At 40.2% G+C, this 12,950-nt stretch overlaps 1 protein-coding gene across 1 annotated transcript in view; it reads right to left on the bottom strand.

Annotated features, from left to right (window-relative positions):
- Positions 1 to 296: 296 nt before the first annotated feature.
- CIITA (class II major histocompatibility complex transactivator) overlaps positions 297 to 12,950 on the bottom strand; it is a 29,361-nt gene continuing 16,707 nt past the window's right edge. The window contains exons 11-21 of the mRNA XM_039732652.1: positions 11,597 to 11,662; positions 9,442 to 11,149; positions 9,155 to 9,328; positions 8,224 to 8,295; positions 6,856 to 6,936; positions 5,739 to 5,831; positions 5,306 to 5,389; positions 4,495 to 4,578; positions 3,930 to 4,013; positions 3,176 to 3,268; positions 297 to 1,881 (exon numbers count right to left, since the gene is read on the bottom strand). Coding sequence (XP_039588586.1) covers positions 3,196 to 3,268; positions 3,930 to 4,013; positions 4,495 to 4,578; positions 5,306 to 5,389; positions 5,739 to 5,831; positions 6,856 to 6,936; positions 8,224 to 8,295; positions 9,155 to 9,328; positions 9,442 to 11,149; positions 11,597 to 11,662 — 2,519 coding nt within the window. The 3' untranslated portion in view covers positions 297 to 1,881; positions 3,176 to 3,195. The remainder of the gene's footprint in view (positions 1,882 to 3,175; positions 3,269 to 3,929; positions 4,014 to 4,494; positions 4,579 to 5,305; positions 5,390 to 5,738; positions 5,832 to 6,855; positions 6,937 to 8,223; positions 8,296 to 9,154; positions 9,329 to 9,441; positions 11,150 to 11,596; positions 11,663 to 12,950) is intronic.

Genomic DNA, 12,950 nt, shown 5'->3' on the forward strand with positions numbered 1-12,950 from the left:
CACCACGGATGTGTGTAGCTGGAGTGCCACAGGCTGATGGGAATATCACACCAGATTTGACTCAAACTACCTCCCATTCAAGCTCCAAGAGGAGAGAATAAGTAAGATTTTTATCCATGGCTCTGGCTAGAGTTTGGTCACAGAGAACCATGCAGATAGTTAAGAAAAACACCACATCTAATTATAATCATATTCTCCACAGTTTTCCCACCTTGCTCTCTGTTCCTTACATGTTATATCTCATTCCCTGCTTTCAGAAATAACAAACAGACCTTTATTCCTCCCTTCTTCAATCATATTCTCCACAGAGTTTTCCCACCTTGCTCTCTGTTCCTTTACATGTTATGTCTCATTCCCTGCTTTCAGAAATAACAAACAAACTTTATTCCTCCCTTCTTTCTTTAATTTGTCCACTCTCTTTAATCTGTCTACATCCCTGCTTAAGCAGAGAACTTTCCAGAACTTGCTGGAAAGAAAATGAATGTTGTGATTTTGAGCTGTTTAAATCTGGGAATTTTTAAAGACCAAGAAACAGAGTTTTTGGGAGGTTAGTTGAGAGATTCTAGTTTGCACAGATCCTTGGGTTGGTGTTGTCAGTGCTTCCTAGCAGAAGAGATTTCAAAGAGGTTGTTGAACTAATCCTGAGCTAATTGTGAAGTAAGGACTTCCCAATTTGTAGCATTTTGAGCATTCCTAGCTTTTTCCAGCCCTTTTTGTTGTTCTGTCTCAGTCTGTATCTGGATAGGAAGGCTCCTGACCTGACAATTGCCTCTGCACAATTTTAAGCTCTCTTCATGTTCACAGAGCAGAAAAAAAAGAATAAAAGAGAAAATTGGTTTGCTGTTGCAGTCAGCAGGATGAATATTTGGCCCACATATGACTGAGACCAGCAGCATAAGCATGATAGTGCTTTGAAATGTGCTTTTGTCTGACTGCCTGGTTACTCATAACTCTGAACCAAAGGCCACATAAACCCCACACAGTAGTGATATCACTGTCAAGTATAAAACTGGTTCTTGTAAACATTTATGCTGCCAGCTGCATTTAAGAAATGAAATACCAATCCAGGTATATGAATTCAGAGTTCTCATTTGAGACAAAGTAAAAACCTTTAAAGATTGTTTGAGGATTTGTGTGCCATAAACTGGCTATTTTTATCTATTTGGATTTCTGCAATAATGTTAGAAGAATCCTTCATAGTTTTTCACTTTCAGTTCCTTTCTTCTCATTACTTCTTTCTTTTTCCCCCAATCTTTTTGAAGGATTCTGTAACAAGTCATAGAAGATATGTTTCTATCCCTTAAGGCAGCACTGATTATTAGAGAAGAAAAGAGCAACTTCTAGAATCTTGTGGATAATCTTATCAGAACATTTTCTAGGGCTGATGACTCTTTTTTATGCTCCTCACCCTAGTGCTTCCAATCAGTCCATACAGACAGGTGAAATCTGTAACACTGAGTTTTGAAAGTCCAAAATCATCAGATCAAATTTGATGGCAGTTATCATTGGCACCATGAAATAAACAATCAGATTTGATCTGTCAGTGCTTCAGATGTTGCAGGTTGAGCAGCTTTCAGTTTGCTCTTCAATGACTTGATGGAATTTTATACTCACAATATCCTTGTGGTTCCTGGTCTCCTTTAATGGTGGTCACAGTATCCAGATGCTCTTTTCATCTTTGATGTTGCTTAACTTTTACTACTTAAGTAGAAATACAGTTGGATTTTTGAATAGCATTTTAAAATTCTGTAATCACCCAATTCAAGCATTGCTTAGAAACTTAAATGTGATTTTTTTGCAACAAACATGAGAACACCAATTCATAAAGCAGCAAGAAGACAGGAAAACACAGAGGACACCCTCCCCTCTTCTTTATGACACCTGTGAAATGATGAAAACAGAACATTAGATGCACACCCAGCAAATTAACCCTCATTAAGATTACAAAAATAATATATTTAATGAGGTCTGTAAACAGACAACAGTGGCTGGTGGTGAATGTTTCAAGGTTGGGAGACAGGATCCAGAGTTCCTGCTGCTATTTATCCTCAGAGCTAGTGCAGGTTTCCTTACCATGATCACATCCCAAGTGTCCTTTCTCAAGAAGGTAGGGTTGTTCAACAGGACCAAGATTTAGTTGACTGTTGGCTAGTAAAGAGCACCACAATTTTTCACTGCTGCTGTATAAAGCTGGTGCTGTGGCACCTGAACCTTCCACAGCTGCAGCCAGGTCAGAGCCATACAGACAGCCCAGTCCACATCTGGAGATTGCTGCACTGAGAGCAGGGCTCATGCACAAGCTTGGCTCACTGTGTGGTCCAGGGAGCCACTGGCAGCTGGAGCACATCTGATATCTGGCTTGACTCTGGCATCTCATTCTTCACTAGGATCATTTAACTGATGCAACATGCATAATTTTTTTTTTTTTTTTAAGAGCTAGAGGAAGCACATGGCAGAAAACTGGGAACAGAAATCCTACACAAACCCCCAACTTCCCATGCTGGCTGCAGCTCCTTCAGTCCAGGACCATCAAAGCATCAGATCCTGGTAATCATTGACAAACTTATTAAATTGTTCACAATGCAATTACTTCAAGGATCCTTGAAACTGTGCAGGCAATGAAGTAAAAGTGGCTGCCAGTGGTTAAACCACACAATGACACTGAGAACAAGGGATGTAGGAGGGAGTGTTTTGCTCTGAGTACAGTGCAGGTACAGCTGCACAGTCAGACAAGCAGCTGTTGAGGATTTGTATTCAACAAAGGAAAAGTGAAAGGACTTACTAAAAATCAACACAAAACAAGTTCTAGGAGTACAGAACTCATCTATTAAACATGAGAAGTACACAGAGCTTTAGTTTTCCCCAACAAAAATGAGAAGGTAATCAGGGCAGCTGCCAGTCACTGAACTGGGCTGGACTGGGAGTTCTAGAGGTCCATTTTTCTTAATAAAGCACTTGCAGTCTGCTTGTGCAGGTGCCAGGGAGGAGGGGGGTGCAAGGTGAGTGCAGGGAAAGGGGCCCTGATGTGACACTGATCTGTGCCACTCCAGGGCACCATCTCCACACTTGCCCATGGACACGTGGATGCTGTTACTGTGCCTGCTGTCAGTGAGCCTGGAATCAACAGCTCCCACAGAAACAAACCTGGTTGTCTCAGGGAGCCAAGGTTTGTTACCTTTATGGAATCCTCTGAATCTACACACTGATCCTGGAGTCCAGCTGGTGAAGGTGTTCCAGAACTCCATAGGGAATGGTGGGATTCCACATCCTGTAAGGGCAAATTCAGAAAGGAATGATTTTAAGAAGTGTAATTTGTTTTACCTTCTTTTGGTGTGTTTGATGTGTTTGTGCCTTTTTTTGGTTGTTGTTGCTGTTGTTTTCTTTTTTTTTCTTTTTTTTTAAGTTGTCCTTCCTTTTGAGTATTATGCTATGAAAGTACATAGGCTATGGAGCAAAGGAAAATGCATTTTGATTTAGAAAAAAGCAGTTCAGTACTCCATAATCTTGTTGACCCTGGTTACAGGACACAACTGCACTCCTGTCTCTGTAACTGTTTTTAAACCTTTCATCAAATGTGTACCAGTACCTTCAGTCTATTTAACCTCTGATGATGGCTGCTCATTGTTTATCCCTCAAACACAAGTGGGCAGCTCAGAGTAGGTCTGGTTCTCTGGGAGGGTAGAAGATTAACAAAGGGAGGCTCAGTGGAAACTGTTTCAGTCAAGGCAAGCTCAGCTGAATGGCACCACTGGGAACTAATGCAGCTGAAACCAGAGACAACATTTTTTAACATCTCTGCTTTTGTATTTTGCTGATGTCTTTGTTTGTGCCTCTTTTAAATCTGACAAATACAGAAGGCAGCTTTAGCATGATTGCTAACCCACTTTTACAGGATGAAGGTACAGCAAACAGCCTGTCAAGAGACTTACACCAGGTTCTTTATATGGGGACATTTGCGTAGGCTGTCAGTCAGCTGCTGGGCTCCAACACCAGTTATTTTGTTATACTGAACACTGAGGAATAAAAACAACTTTGTTAAACCAAATCAAATGGTGTAATCAAACATTTTATTCAAAATAAAAATTACTATATAGGTTAATCTGCAGATGGGAGAAGAAAGAAAAAGGAAAAAACCCAAACCAGATTGTGGATTCAAAAAATCTCAAATAATATACTCAGAAAGTTGAATGGGAACTTCACTATGTTAATTCATCTGAGGGATTCCTTTTCTCATGTTCCTGAGGTCATTCTCTAGCTCCCCCATGAGCCTATTCTCCCACCTTAACACCAACATTTCTGGGTTTATGGTGAACTGTTCCTTAATCCTTTCTAATCACTGACTATCTGGACTCTGAAGAAGCACATTCCCCTGTGAAATTTTCCCAAAACCTTCCTCAGTTTCTGTCTCCTCCAAAACCAAACATGGAACATTTGTATTTTCAGTATCCAATGAGGTTATCTTTCCTGGGCCATCTCAAAAGATTTCATACTCACTCTAGCACTCTTAAAGATTTCATTGCAGGAAGAACCTTTGCCAGATTTTCTGCTCCAAAATCACAAATGCTGTTATTGTACAAGCTGCAGAGAACCAAACCAGAATAGTCACAATTGAATAATGGATAATGTACACAGATATTAGATCAAGGGTTGTCAAATATGGTAAGTACATCTTAACTTTCATTTTATCCTTATTTGCAGTTAAGGTTTAAAACACATATTCATATTTCCTGTATCAAGCAAGGCAAATGGCCACATCCTTCTTCCCCAGCACAGGTGCAGCAAAAGTGGTCTACATTCTATTATTCTATGGATAATAAGAACATTTCTGTCTACACAGATAAAATTAAAAATCTGCCAAAAAATGGAGCTTAAAGATTTGGGGTACAGAATTCAAAAGATTTCCACATCACCAAACTGCTCCAGAATTGCACACCAGGGTTTCTTGCATTCCCTGCTTCCCTCAGGCCTGTGCCAGATATCCCAGTGCAGTGGGATGGACCATTGCCCCTGTATCAGCAGCCACAGACACCTTTGGGTTTGCAGCAGATGTGGTGCACATCTGTGCAGGGCATGATTCATAAGTGGGTATTATGGACTGCATTTAATCATCAGTCCAGTCCTTGCTATATTCCCAGATATCCTTCTCTATGTCTGTCATACTTCTCCTCTTTCTGAAGACTTTATGCAAAAATGAAGTGAAAAGCTTGGCTGCTGCACAGTGTTACCTCTGTTCCCTGTTCAGTAGTTTCTGACAGAGACAGCAAGGGATGCTTCCAAAACAACTCAACAGGATACAGCTACTCACCTTAGTGTTTTTAAGGAAGACAAGGAAGGGAGAGCTGCAGCGAGGTTCTCTGCACCCAGGTCTGTTATTTTATTCTGTGATAAACTACAGTAAGTGACATCACTTTGTTAGTCGAGCACATTTATTCTCATTTATTACAATGTGGGAGAAATTAATTTTCAATTTTAAAAAAAATGTAATTTGTACAGTCTGTTTAGACCAAATGCAGAGAAAAAGGCAAGATAGAGCACTTGAAAAGACGCCAGGAAGGATTAATCTATTTGTTTAATGAATATACTGATTAAGTATCTCCACAGGCTCATTCCATGCCCATGGGATACTTTTGCCCATAATTGTTAACAGACAGTCCCTTTAGTCTCTAGGTTTAATCTGTTTCTTCTCAAAATTTCCCTGTACTGTTAACCTTACTTAAATGTTACTTTAATGCACTTACTTTAATGTTTCCAGTGATGTCAGGGTTGGAAAGACTTCAGACAGACTCTTTGCTCCTTCATCTCCTATGCCATTTTCACTCAGAGCATCAAGGCTGTGTGACGACAAAGAGAGAATTAGCTTCCCTTTTAATCTAAATTTTTGTGGTTTATTCACCTCAGAGACCACTCTATCTATCTTGAAAAGCTTCTCTGCACTAGCCTCAATCAGCATGAAGCATCACACAAATTACAGCTTCTCTAATAAGCAGCTTTCTGCTGCCCAAATTTAAAGCATAAGAATTTTTCTTTCACTAGTTGAATGCCTTGACCCATTTCCTTTGATATGCAAGATTATTAAAATAGTTATGAAATAGCTGTGTTCCAGCTAAGCTGAAAGGAGATTTCCTGTGCACACAAAAATACAGAACTGACAAAATCCAGCAGAGGCTGTAAATCCTTGCCTAACTGCTCCTTCTCCAGAAAGGGAGTATTAAAAATGAAGTTTTCCTCATATCTAGTCAGATACTGGCATTTCAGATACTGGATCCCTTCTAATCTGACAGATAATGCTGGGATGAAATATATTGGATATATTTCATATTTTATTGTTTTCCTGAAATATCCTGAAAAGGCCAGCTACAAGACAGAAAAATGGCCAATGGGCTGTGTAAGGCCAAAGGCCCTCCCAAGGCCCAGGAACCTTCCCACAGGTGCCATGGCACAACCCTGACTGCTGCTGGTACACTTGTTTCTGGTGTAAGAAGCTTAAAACTGAGAGAGAGTTGGTTTGTCATGGGTGTTCTGGAGCTCCAGTGAAGCCAGAAGTCACTGCAGCTGTTGGTCAGTGGGGCAGGAAGGGGGCCCCAGGGGCTCTGTACTGAACCTTTACCCACCCAGGAACACCCCAGGAAGGGACTGAGGGTTCTCAACAAACCAACACCAGGTGTCTCCAGGGAGGATGGGGAGTGTCAGCTTTTAGACTGCTGCTACAGTTTGGGAATGTTTGTGCTGGTCAGTTTGGTCATCAAAGAAGGAGTCTTGTTGGCAAATAAAATGTTTCTTGGGTGCAAGAGCTTCTCCATCATCAGGGGCTGCTGAGGAGAAATGTTAGCAAAGTTAATCTTTAGCAGAACTCACTCTAAATGCTGAAGTGATGGAAATGCTGCAAGAATTTTCACGAGTTTTAGCAATCCTTGAAGGCCACATGCTGGACCCAGCCTAGAAGAAAATATAGACATGCAGCAGGTTTTTCACAAACAGCCAAACTCAGGAATTTTTGAGTTCTTCCCCTGCAGCCCCCAGTGCAAACTAGTTTACACTCCTCAGAAGGAGCCATTCCCTACCCCTGCACCAGGGAATTCTGCTGTGAAGCCTCCAGAGGACCAACAAGGCTCAGGTCAGGCAGGACAGAGCTTGCACAGCAGCACTGGGACATTTCCCACTTTTTCCTTTCTGCAAGACTTACCTCGCTTGTTTTAGATTCTTGCATTTCTTTCTCTATCTTTTTTCAGGTTATTCACTGTAAGTATAATCTTGAGATGAAATACATATCTATCTCAGTATAACTGAGAAATGGAAACAAAGTTATTTTCCCCCAACTAATAGCAATTCAGTCTAACTTAAGATCAACATTTTACTGCAGCTTAAATCATAAATTGCACTTTGGTACTCAAGCTCCAAGCATTTGTCTCTCATATCCTATTTGGAATGTCTTTGATATCAGAACAAGTTCAGCTATTTAAAAGGATTAGCATTTTAAACAAAATTTAAATAAGGGGAAATAGGAAGAGGAAATCAGAAGAGAATTAAAAGCATAAAATCAGAAGTGAGGCCAAGCATAGCTGTCCTAGGTTGGGTTAGATTTACAGAGCAGGAAACAGGTGAAAACACCTGATGAGAATTCTGCATTGCACTGCTGCAGTTTCTGCCCAAATGAATTCACATGCTATCGCAGGATATTTTGAGCAATGGAATAGCCTTGGAGGCTGCTTACAGTTTGGGGGAAAAAAAGTAGTGTTACCAAGTCAACCTTCCATCTTCCAGGAAAAGGGTGCTAAATAATTTATTTGGGAGGCATTCTCTGATGTAATCCTCCCATGGTCTTAGCTCTGATAGGGTAGAAAGTTACATCAGAAGACTCAGATAGAAAAGTTCAGCATTTCTGGGGGGAAAAGTATTTCCAGGTAGTTGGATCACAGTCAAAATATTTTATCCCCTGTGGCACAAGACCAGTACCTTGTGGTCAGGAGGTAACTTGTACTAAAACAACAACAACAACAAAAAAGGTAGAGCCCTGTTGATCTGTATTTCTGGAGCCAGAAATAATGTTCTTTGAGTTTTGGCCATAAGTTAATAAATCTAGTTCAGAGAAAAGCAAGATAGCAATAAGTGGGGTTTATTTAAGGCTTTAAGCTGACTGTACATCAGTGCAATGGCTGTAGCCAGCACCCAAGACTGCTCCTCCTCAACCATGACCACCTCAATCTGCAGAAGTTCAGCACTTACGCAAATTCGACTTTTCTGAGGTTTCTGATGGCAGGAATTTCATAGCTGGTGCAACCAGATGCTTCTTGCACGCTAAATAAATCACAGTAGAATCAGGGTGTGATAAATATTTTAGCAGCCAAAACAGTGCTTTAAAAACAATTTGTTAGCAAGTTTTTACAGAAAATAAACCACTGTTGCATTAACTGAGGAACCAGGAAACTTCAGAGTAACTTCTGCTCCAACCTTTCTACAACTGAGTAATTTCAATCCAATAATTGCCTTGCATAGTTCAATTGTTTGCTCTTTTTCCAATAAAACTTGAAAATACATCTTTCTAAATCAACTATTTTCTGTCAAACATGAAACTATTTTGACTATATTTTAATCAAAATACTCCACACATATTAAAATAGAAGTCATCATTAAAAAAAAAACAAAACAAACCCCAAAATTTTATTTCTGCATGTTTTTAATTGCAACCAATCCCCCAACTACATCAGCAGCAGGGATGGAGCACAGGGTTTCTAGACCATGTGACACAAGATTTTACCTCCTGGGCTAGAGGACTGACTCAGGCCATTTGGAACCTATGCAAAGGCTTTCCTTTATGCCCAGGTGCTACTGGGAGAAAGAATCAGCCCCAGTTCTGTAACTGAAAGCAAATGGAAGATGCCATACTCAGAGATTAAAGAGAAATGACAGCTGGCCCTTTCAGTGGCAGTTTTGGTGACTGCTCAGTGCTGTCATTGCTCATCCCTACCATGACAGCCACCTCACATGGGGGAGGAGAACCCCCTGAGATGACCCAGGAGCTTGCACTGCCTCAGTTACTTCTCCTCTGGACAAGCAGACAACTCCATTGTCCAGCACTGGTGGTGAAACTGTGTTTTCATAAACCGCTATTGGTATAAATTGCTATAAGAGGAGTTCTGATCATAAATGATCCTACCAATTCATCATCTTCTCCTGCATCTCTACGAGGTCGGAGAGGTCACTGATGTCCTTCATTGTCTTTGCCTTAAAGGGATCAAGAACAAATTTCTCTGTGGATACTTTCAGCAGTTCGTAGTCTTTTCTTTGTTCTAAAGATTTCCAGAGCCTGACTGTGTCACTGAGAGAAGCCCTGTGAAGTGACAAAACATGCAAAACCAACAGATGTGACTGCTGTTGTTGCATGAAAGTGCCATCTACACACAGTGCTGTGGATGGTGCTGTGGGGTACAGAGAGTGACCAACCTGAATGATGTCACATTCCTCAGGCTCACCAAGGCTTGCAGCCCTTGCATGTCAATGCTGCTGTTCCGCAAATCCAAGGAAAACTCTTTTCTTGACCTTTTCAAAATAGAGTGCAGTACATGGACATCAGGTGGTGTAAGAACCATGCCCAGAAAAGACAACTCTGGCTCCAGTCTTAAGGCCACATGCTGCAGAAGATAATTGTTCTGTGTTTCATAAACACAACACAAAAGCTCCAGCAACCTCTCTGGACAGAGACTATTAATCTGCAGCCTCCTGATGTATTTCAAGAGTGTCTTCTGTTTCTTTGTTGATTGTTTTTCATCCTCATTTGAAAGAGAGCAGAAGTAGGGGTCATCCTGGAGGAACATCAAACCAGCCAAAAATCGAGGCATTAAATCTAACCAGTTATAAGGTTTTTTCTTCTTGGATAGAAAAGATAGGTACTTTGTTAGATTTTTATCCTTGAGCTCTTCTGCTAACAAAAGGTGAAGTGCACACAAGAAATTCTGAATGACAAAATCAGAGAATGTGCTCCCAAATTCCTCTTCTTCACTATCTGAATGTCTGGGGAATGCAAATGGCAGGAAAAACCCATACTTCAGAGCAAACTCTTTAACTTCCTTAGAAGGAATAAGATCACTTTTCATGGCGCTTTGGTGCTTTTCTCCAAGACACCAGGCTACACGAGCTAGGGTAGCAAGACTCTCTTGATTTTGTGTGGTTGTAACATCTGTTTGCATAAACATTATCTTCTGCTGAAAAAATTTCAGGAAGACTTCAGTAAGAGTTGAAGGAAGGCTTTTCTCTCCCATTTCAAGCACTGTCTCACAGAGAAAACAAACAAACCTACACATAACAGGACTGTAACAATGACTGAACAAGTACTCACACTCCCTGATTAATTTCAGTGCACTATCACAGTAGAGTGATTCTTCAAAGTATTTGGTTATGTACAATTCTCTCTGCTGAGGGGAAAATCCTACGATTTCAATAGTCTTATCCACTTTGGACACGTACTGGTACAGTTTGTCTTTTGGTCTTGCTGTAAATAATAAAGTACAGCCATTGAGTATCTTTTTTTGGATGAGTCCTGAAAGCAGCTCCTTTATACTGCACAAATCCTTTTCAGGCTGGCTGGCTGAGCAACGAGGAAAATTCTCGTGATCGTGCAACCCTTTAAAACCATCAAAAATCAGAAGGACTTTATCAGGATTTTGCAAGATATACTCAAAGATCTCTTTGCTTCCCTCTTGAGGTTTTACAAAAAATTCAAGCAGCAGCTCCTTCAGGCTGTATTGCTTCTCAGGCAAGCTTATTTGTTTGCAGTCAAACCAAAATACAAATTCAAACTGAGAAAATTCTCCATTGGACCAGTCCTGGCAGATCTTCTGAACGAGAATGCTTTTGCCCATTCCTGCTTTTCCCAGCACCACAATCACTTTAGTCTCCAAGTCTTTACGCTGTGGGATTTGAAATATTTGGCTTCTATCAATGGCTGTCTTTTCCTTCTCTTGCAGGCTGCAGGTTACCAGCTCCTTTTCCATTGCTTTTGCACTATTCTTTCCAGTCTTGGTTTCAGCTTGACTTTGAACAAGTGTCCCATCAATGAACAGGTGATCCAGATTTACTTCCCGCTCCATGCTCACAGATCTGCACGTGTCTCGGAAATAATCCTTAAGGGCTGAACAGAAACTTTCCACTTGCTCTAGAGAAATAAAGAGCACACACAAACTGAAGGAACCAGTCCCCAAACTACAGCACCATTTCATGGTGGCTCAAGTGCCTGATTGCAATATGATGAAAGCACAAGCATTCCCATAAAGCTCATAGGGCTGGATCTACCCCATGCAACTGCAGCTGAGAAGTGCAGGCACAACAGACACTTTCACATCTATGAACTGAATAATTTTGGAGCTCTCTGTACAGATGATAAAACCACTGAAGTACACTGAGCTGCTAAGCAGGTACTACAGCTAGATATCTACAGGAAGCCAAGTCTAATATCTAGAAACCAGGAATTGTGCTCAGACCCTCAGAACAGCTTCACAAATTGTTGAATGATTCCTACAAGGAGCTTCTCTGTATGGAAAGAAACACAGAATCTTTTTCCAAAAAATACTGGAAGGTTTAAGTTCAAGAGTTCTAAACTCACCTGGCCTTTTAAAAGGTTCTTCAGAAGGAATCATAGAATCTTGAGTTTCTTGAAATTTCTCTAAATCTGGAGAAACAAAACAATATACTTGACAAAGACATCTAGATAATCACTGATTCTGCTTTACTAATTTTAACAATAAGTTTAATGCAAATTTCAAAGTTTATTGTAGCTTATATTCAGAGTAAGAAATATTTTGTTAATCGTACAAGGAAAGTGAATAAACTTCTCCCACAAGTAGAATTCTGCTGATGTGCACTGTTAGGGGCAGAATGGCATCAAACAAGACCACAGCCGTTCTGACAGTTGGGAAGCAGATTTACCATTACCAGGTGACATCCACTGTTCTTTTCAAATGTCAGTTTTGCATAAATTCATGTTCACACATAGTGCTTCTTTATGTCTTCAAAAGCAATAGTTTCCTTTTGTTATTCTACACCTTGTAACCAAGCACTAAAGATGAAAGTGGCAGAGAAAAGACTCTTGGTAACAGTATTTACCCATTACTGTCTCTGACAAAGTCCTGTTGCTGTCCAATGTTCTTTCTTTTCACCTGTTTGCTTTCAAACTACTGCAGATCTTTGCAGTTGGGTCAGGTGAACAGTGTCTCCTTTACACAAAGGAATTGGGAATTTTTCAGAGAGAACATTTTCTACAGATTGGTAATTGCAGAGTATCAGGTTTGACAAAACTTTTGGTAGGAAGAACTTTGCAGATGCAAGACAATTTAAATTGACAGAGGCTGTAACAAACTCAACCTCAGAGTCTTGTAACTACACACAGCAGAGATGTGCAAAAAATTACCTAAACCAAACCAGATTAATCTCCCTAAAAGTGTACAAATGTGTTTCATACCATAATATTATCTTGATTATCTTGATGTAGAATATGGTCTAAAAGAAATACAAATCTTACAGTTGCAGAGATCTGGAAATTCATTCCTACCCTGCATGCCAGAAACCTTCAGAATGGTTTGAGTTCAAAATTGCTTCTAAAAGGGAAGCACCACAGGCCTCCAGTAAGAAAGATATTAAATAAAGGTTGGGCAAGCGTCTGTTTTTTATTTACTGTTTATTTTATTAACTAAGAAAACAGAATGGAAGAACGAAAAAAGAAAAGTGTAATGAGACATTTAAGTGGAAAACTGGTTAAAGCAGGTAGGAGTGAAGAACTTTCAAAAAAGGAAAATTGCTTGGCATCGTACGTGCTAATTTGTCTGCTGCTACATCTGGAATTCCAGGGCTTGTGGCATACATATGTTGTGAATAAAAAGTAGTAAATCAGTTGGAACTATTGGCATTGTTTATTTACATAAACAGTAAATATAATTTACAAAGACTTCCCCACACCTAGG

Source organism: Passer montanus, unplaced genomic scaffold (genome assembly GCF_014805655.1).
Source record: "Passer montanus isolate IOZ18808 unplaced genomic scaffold, ASM1480565v1 scaffold8, whole genome shotgun sequence".
NCBI lineage: Eukaryota > Metazoa > Chordata > Aves > Passeriformes > Passeridae > Passer > Passer montanus.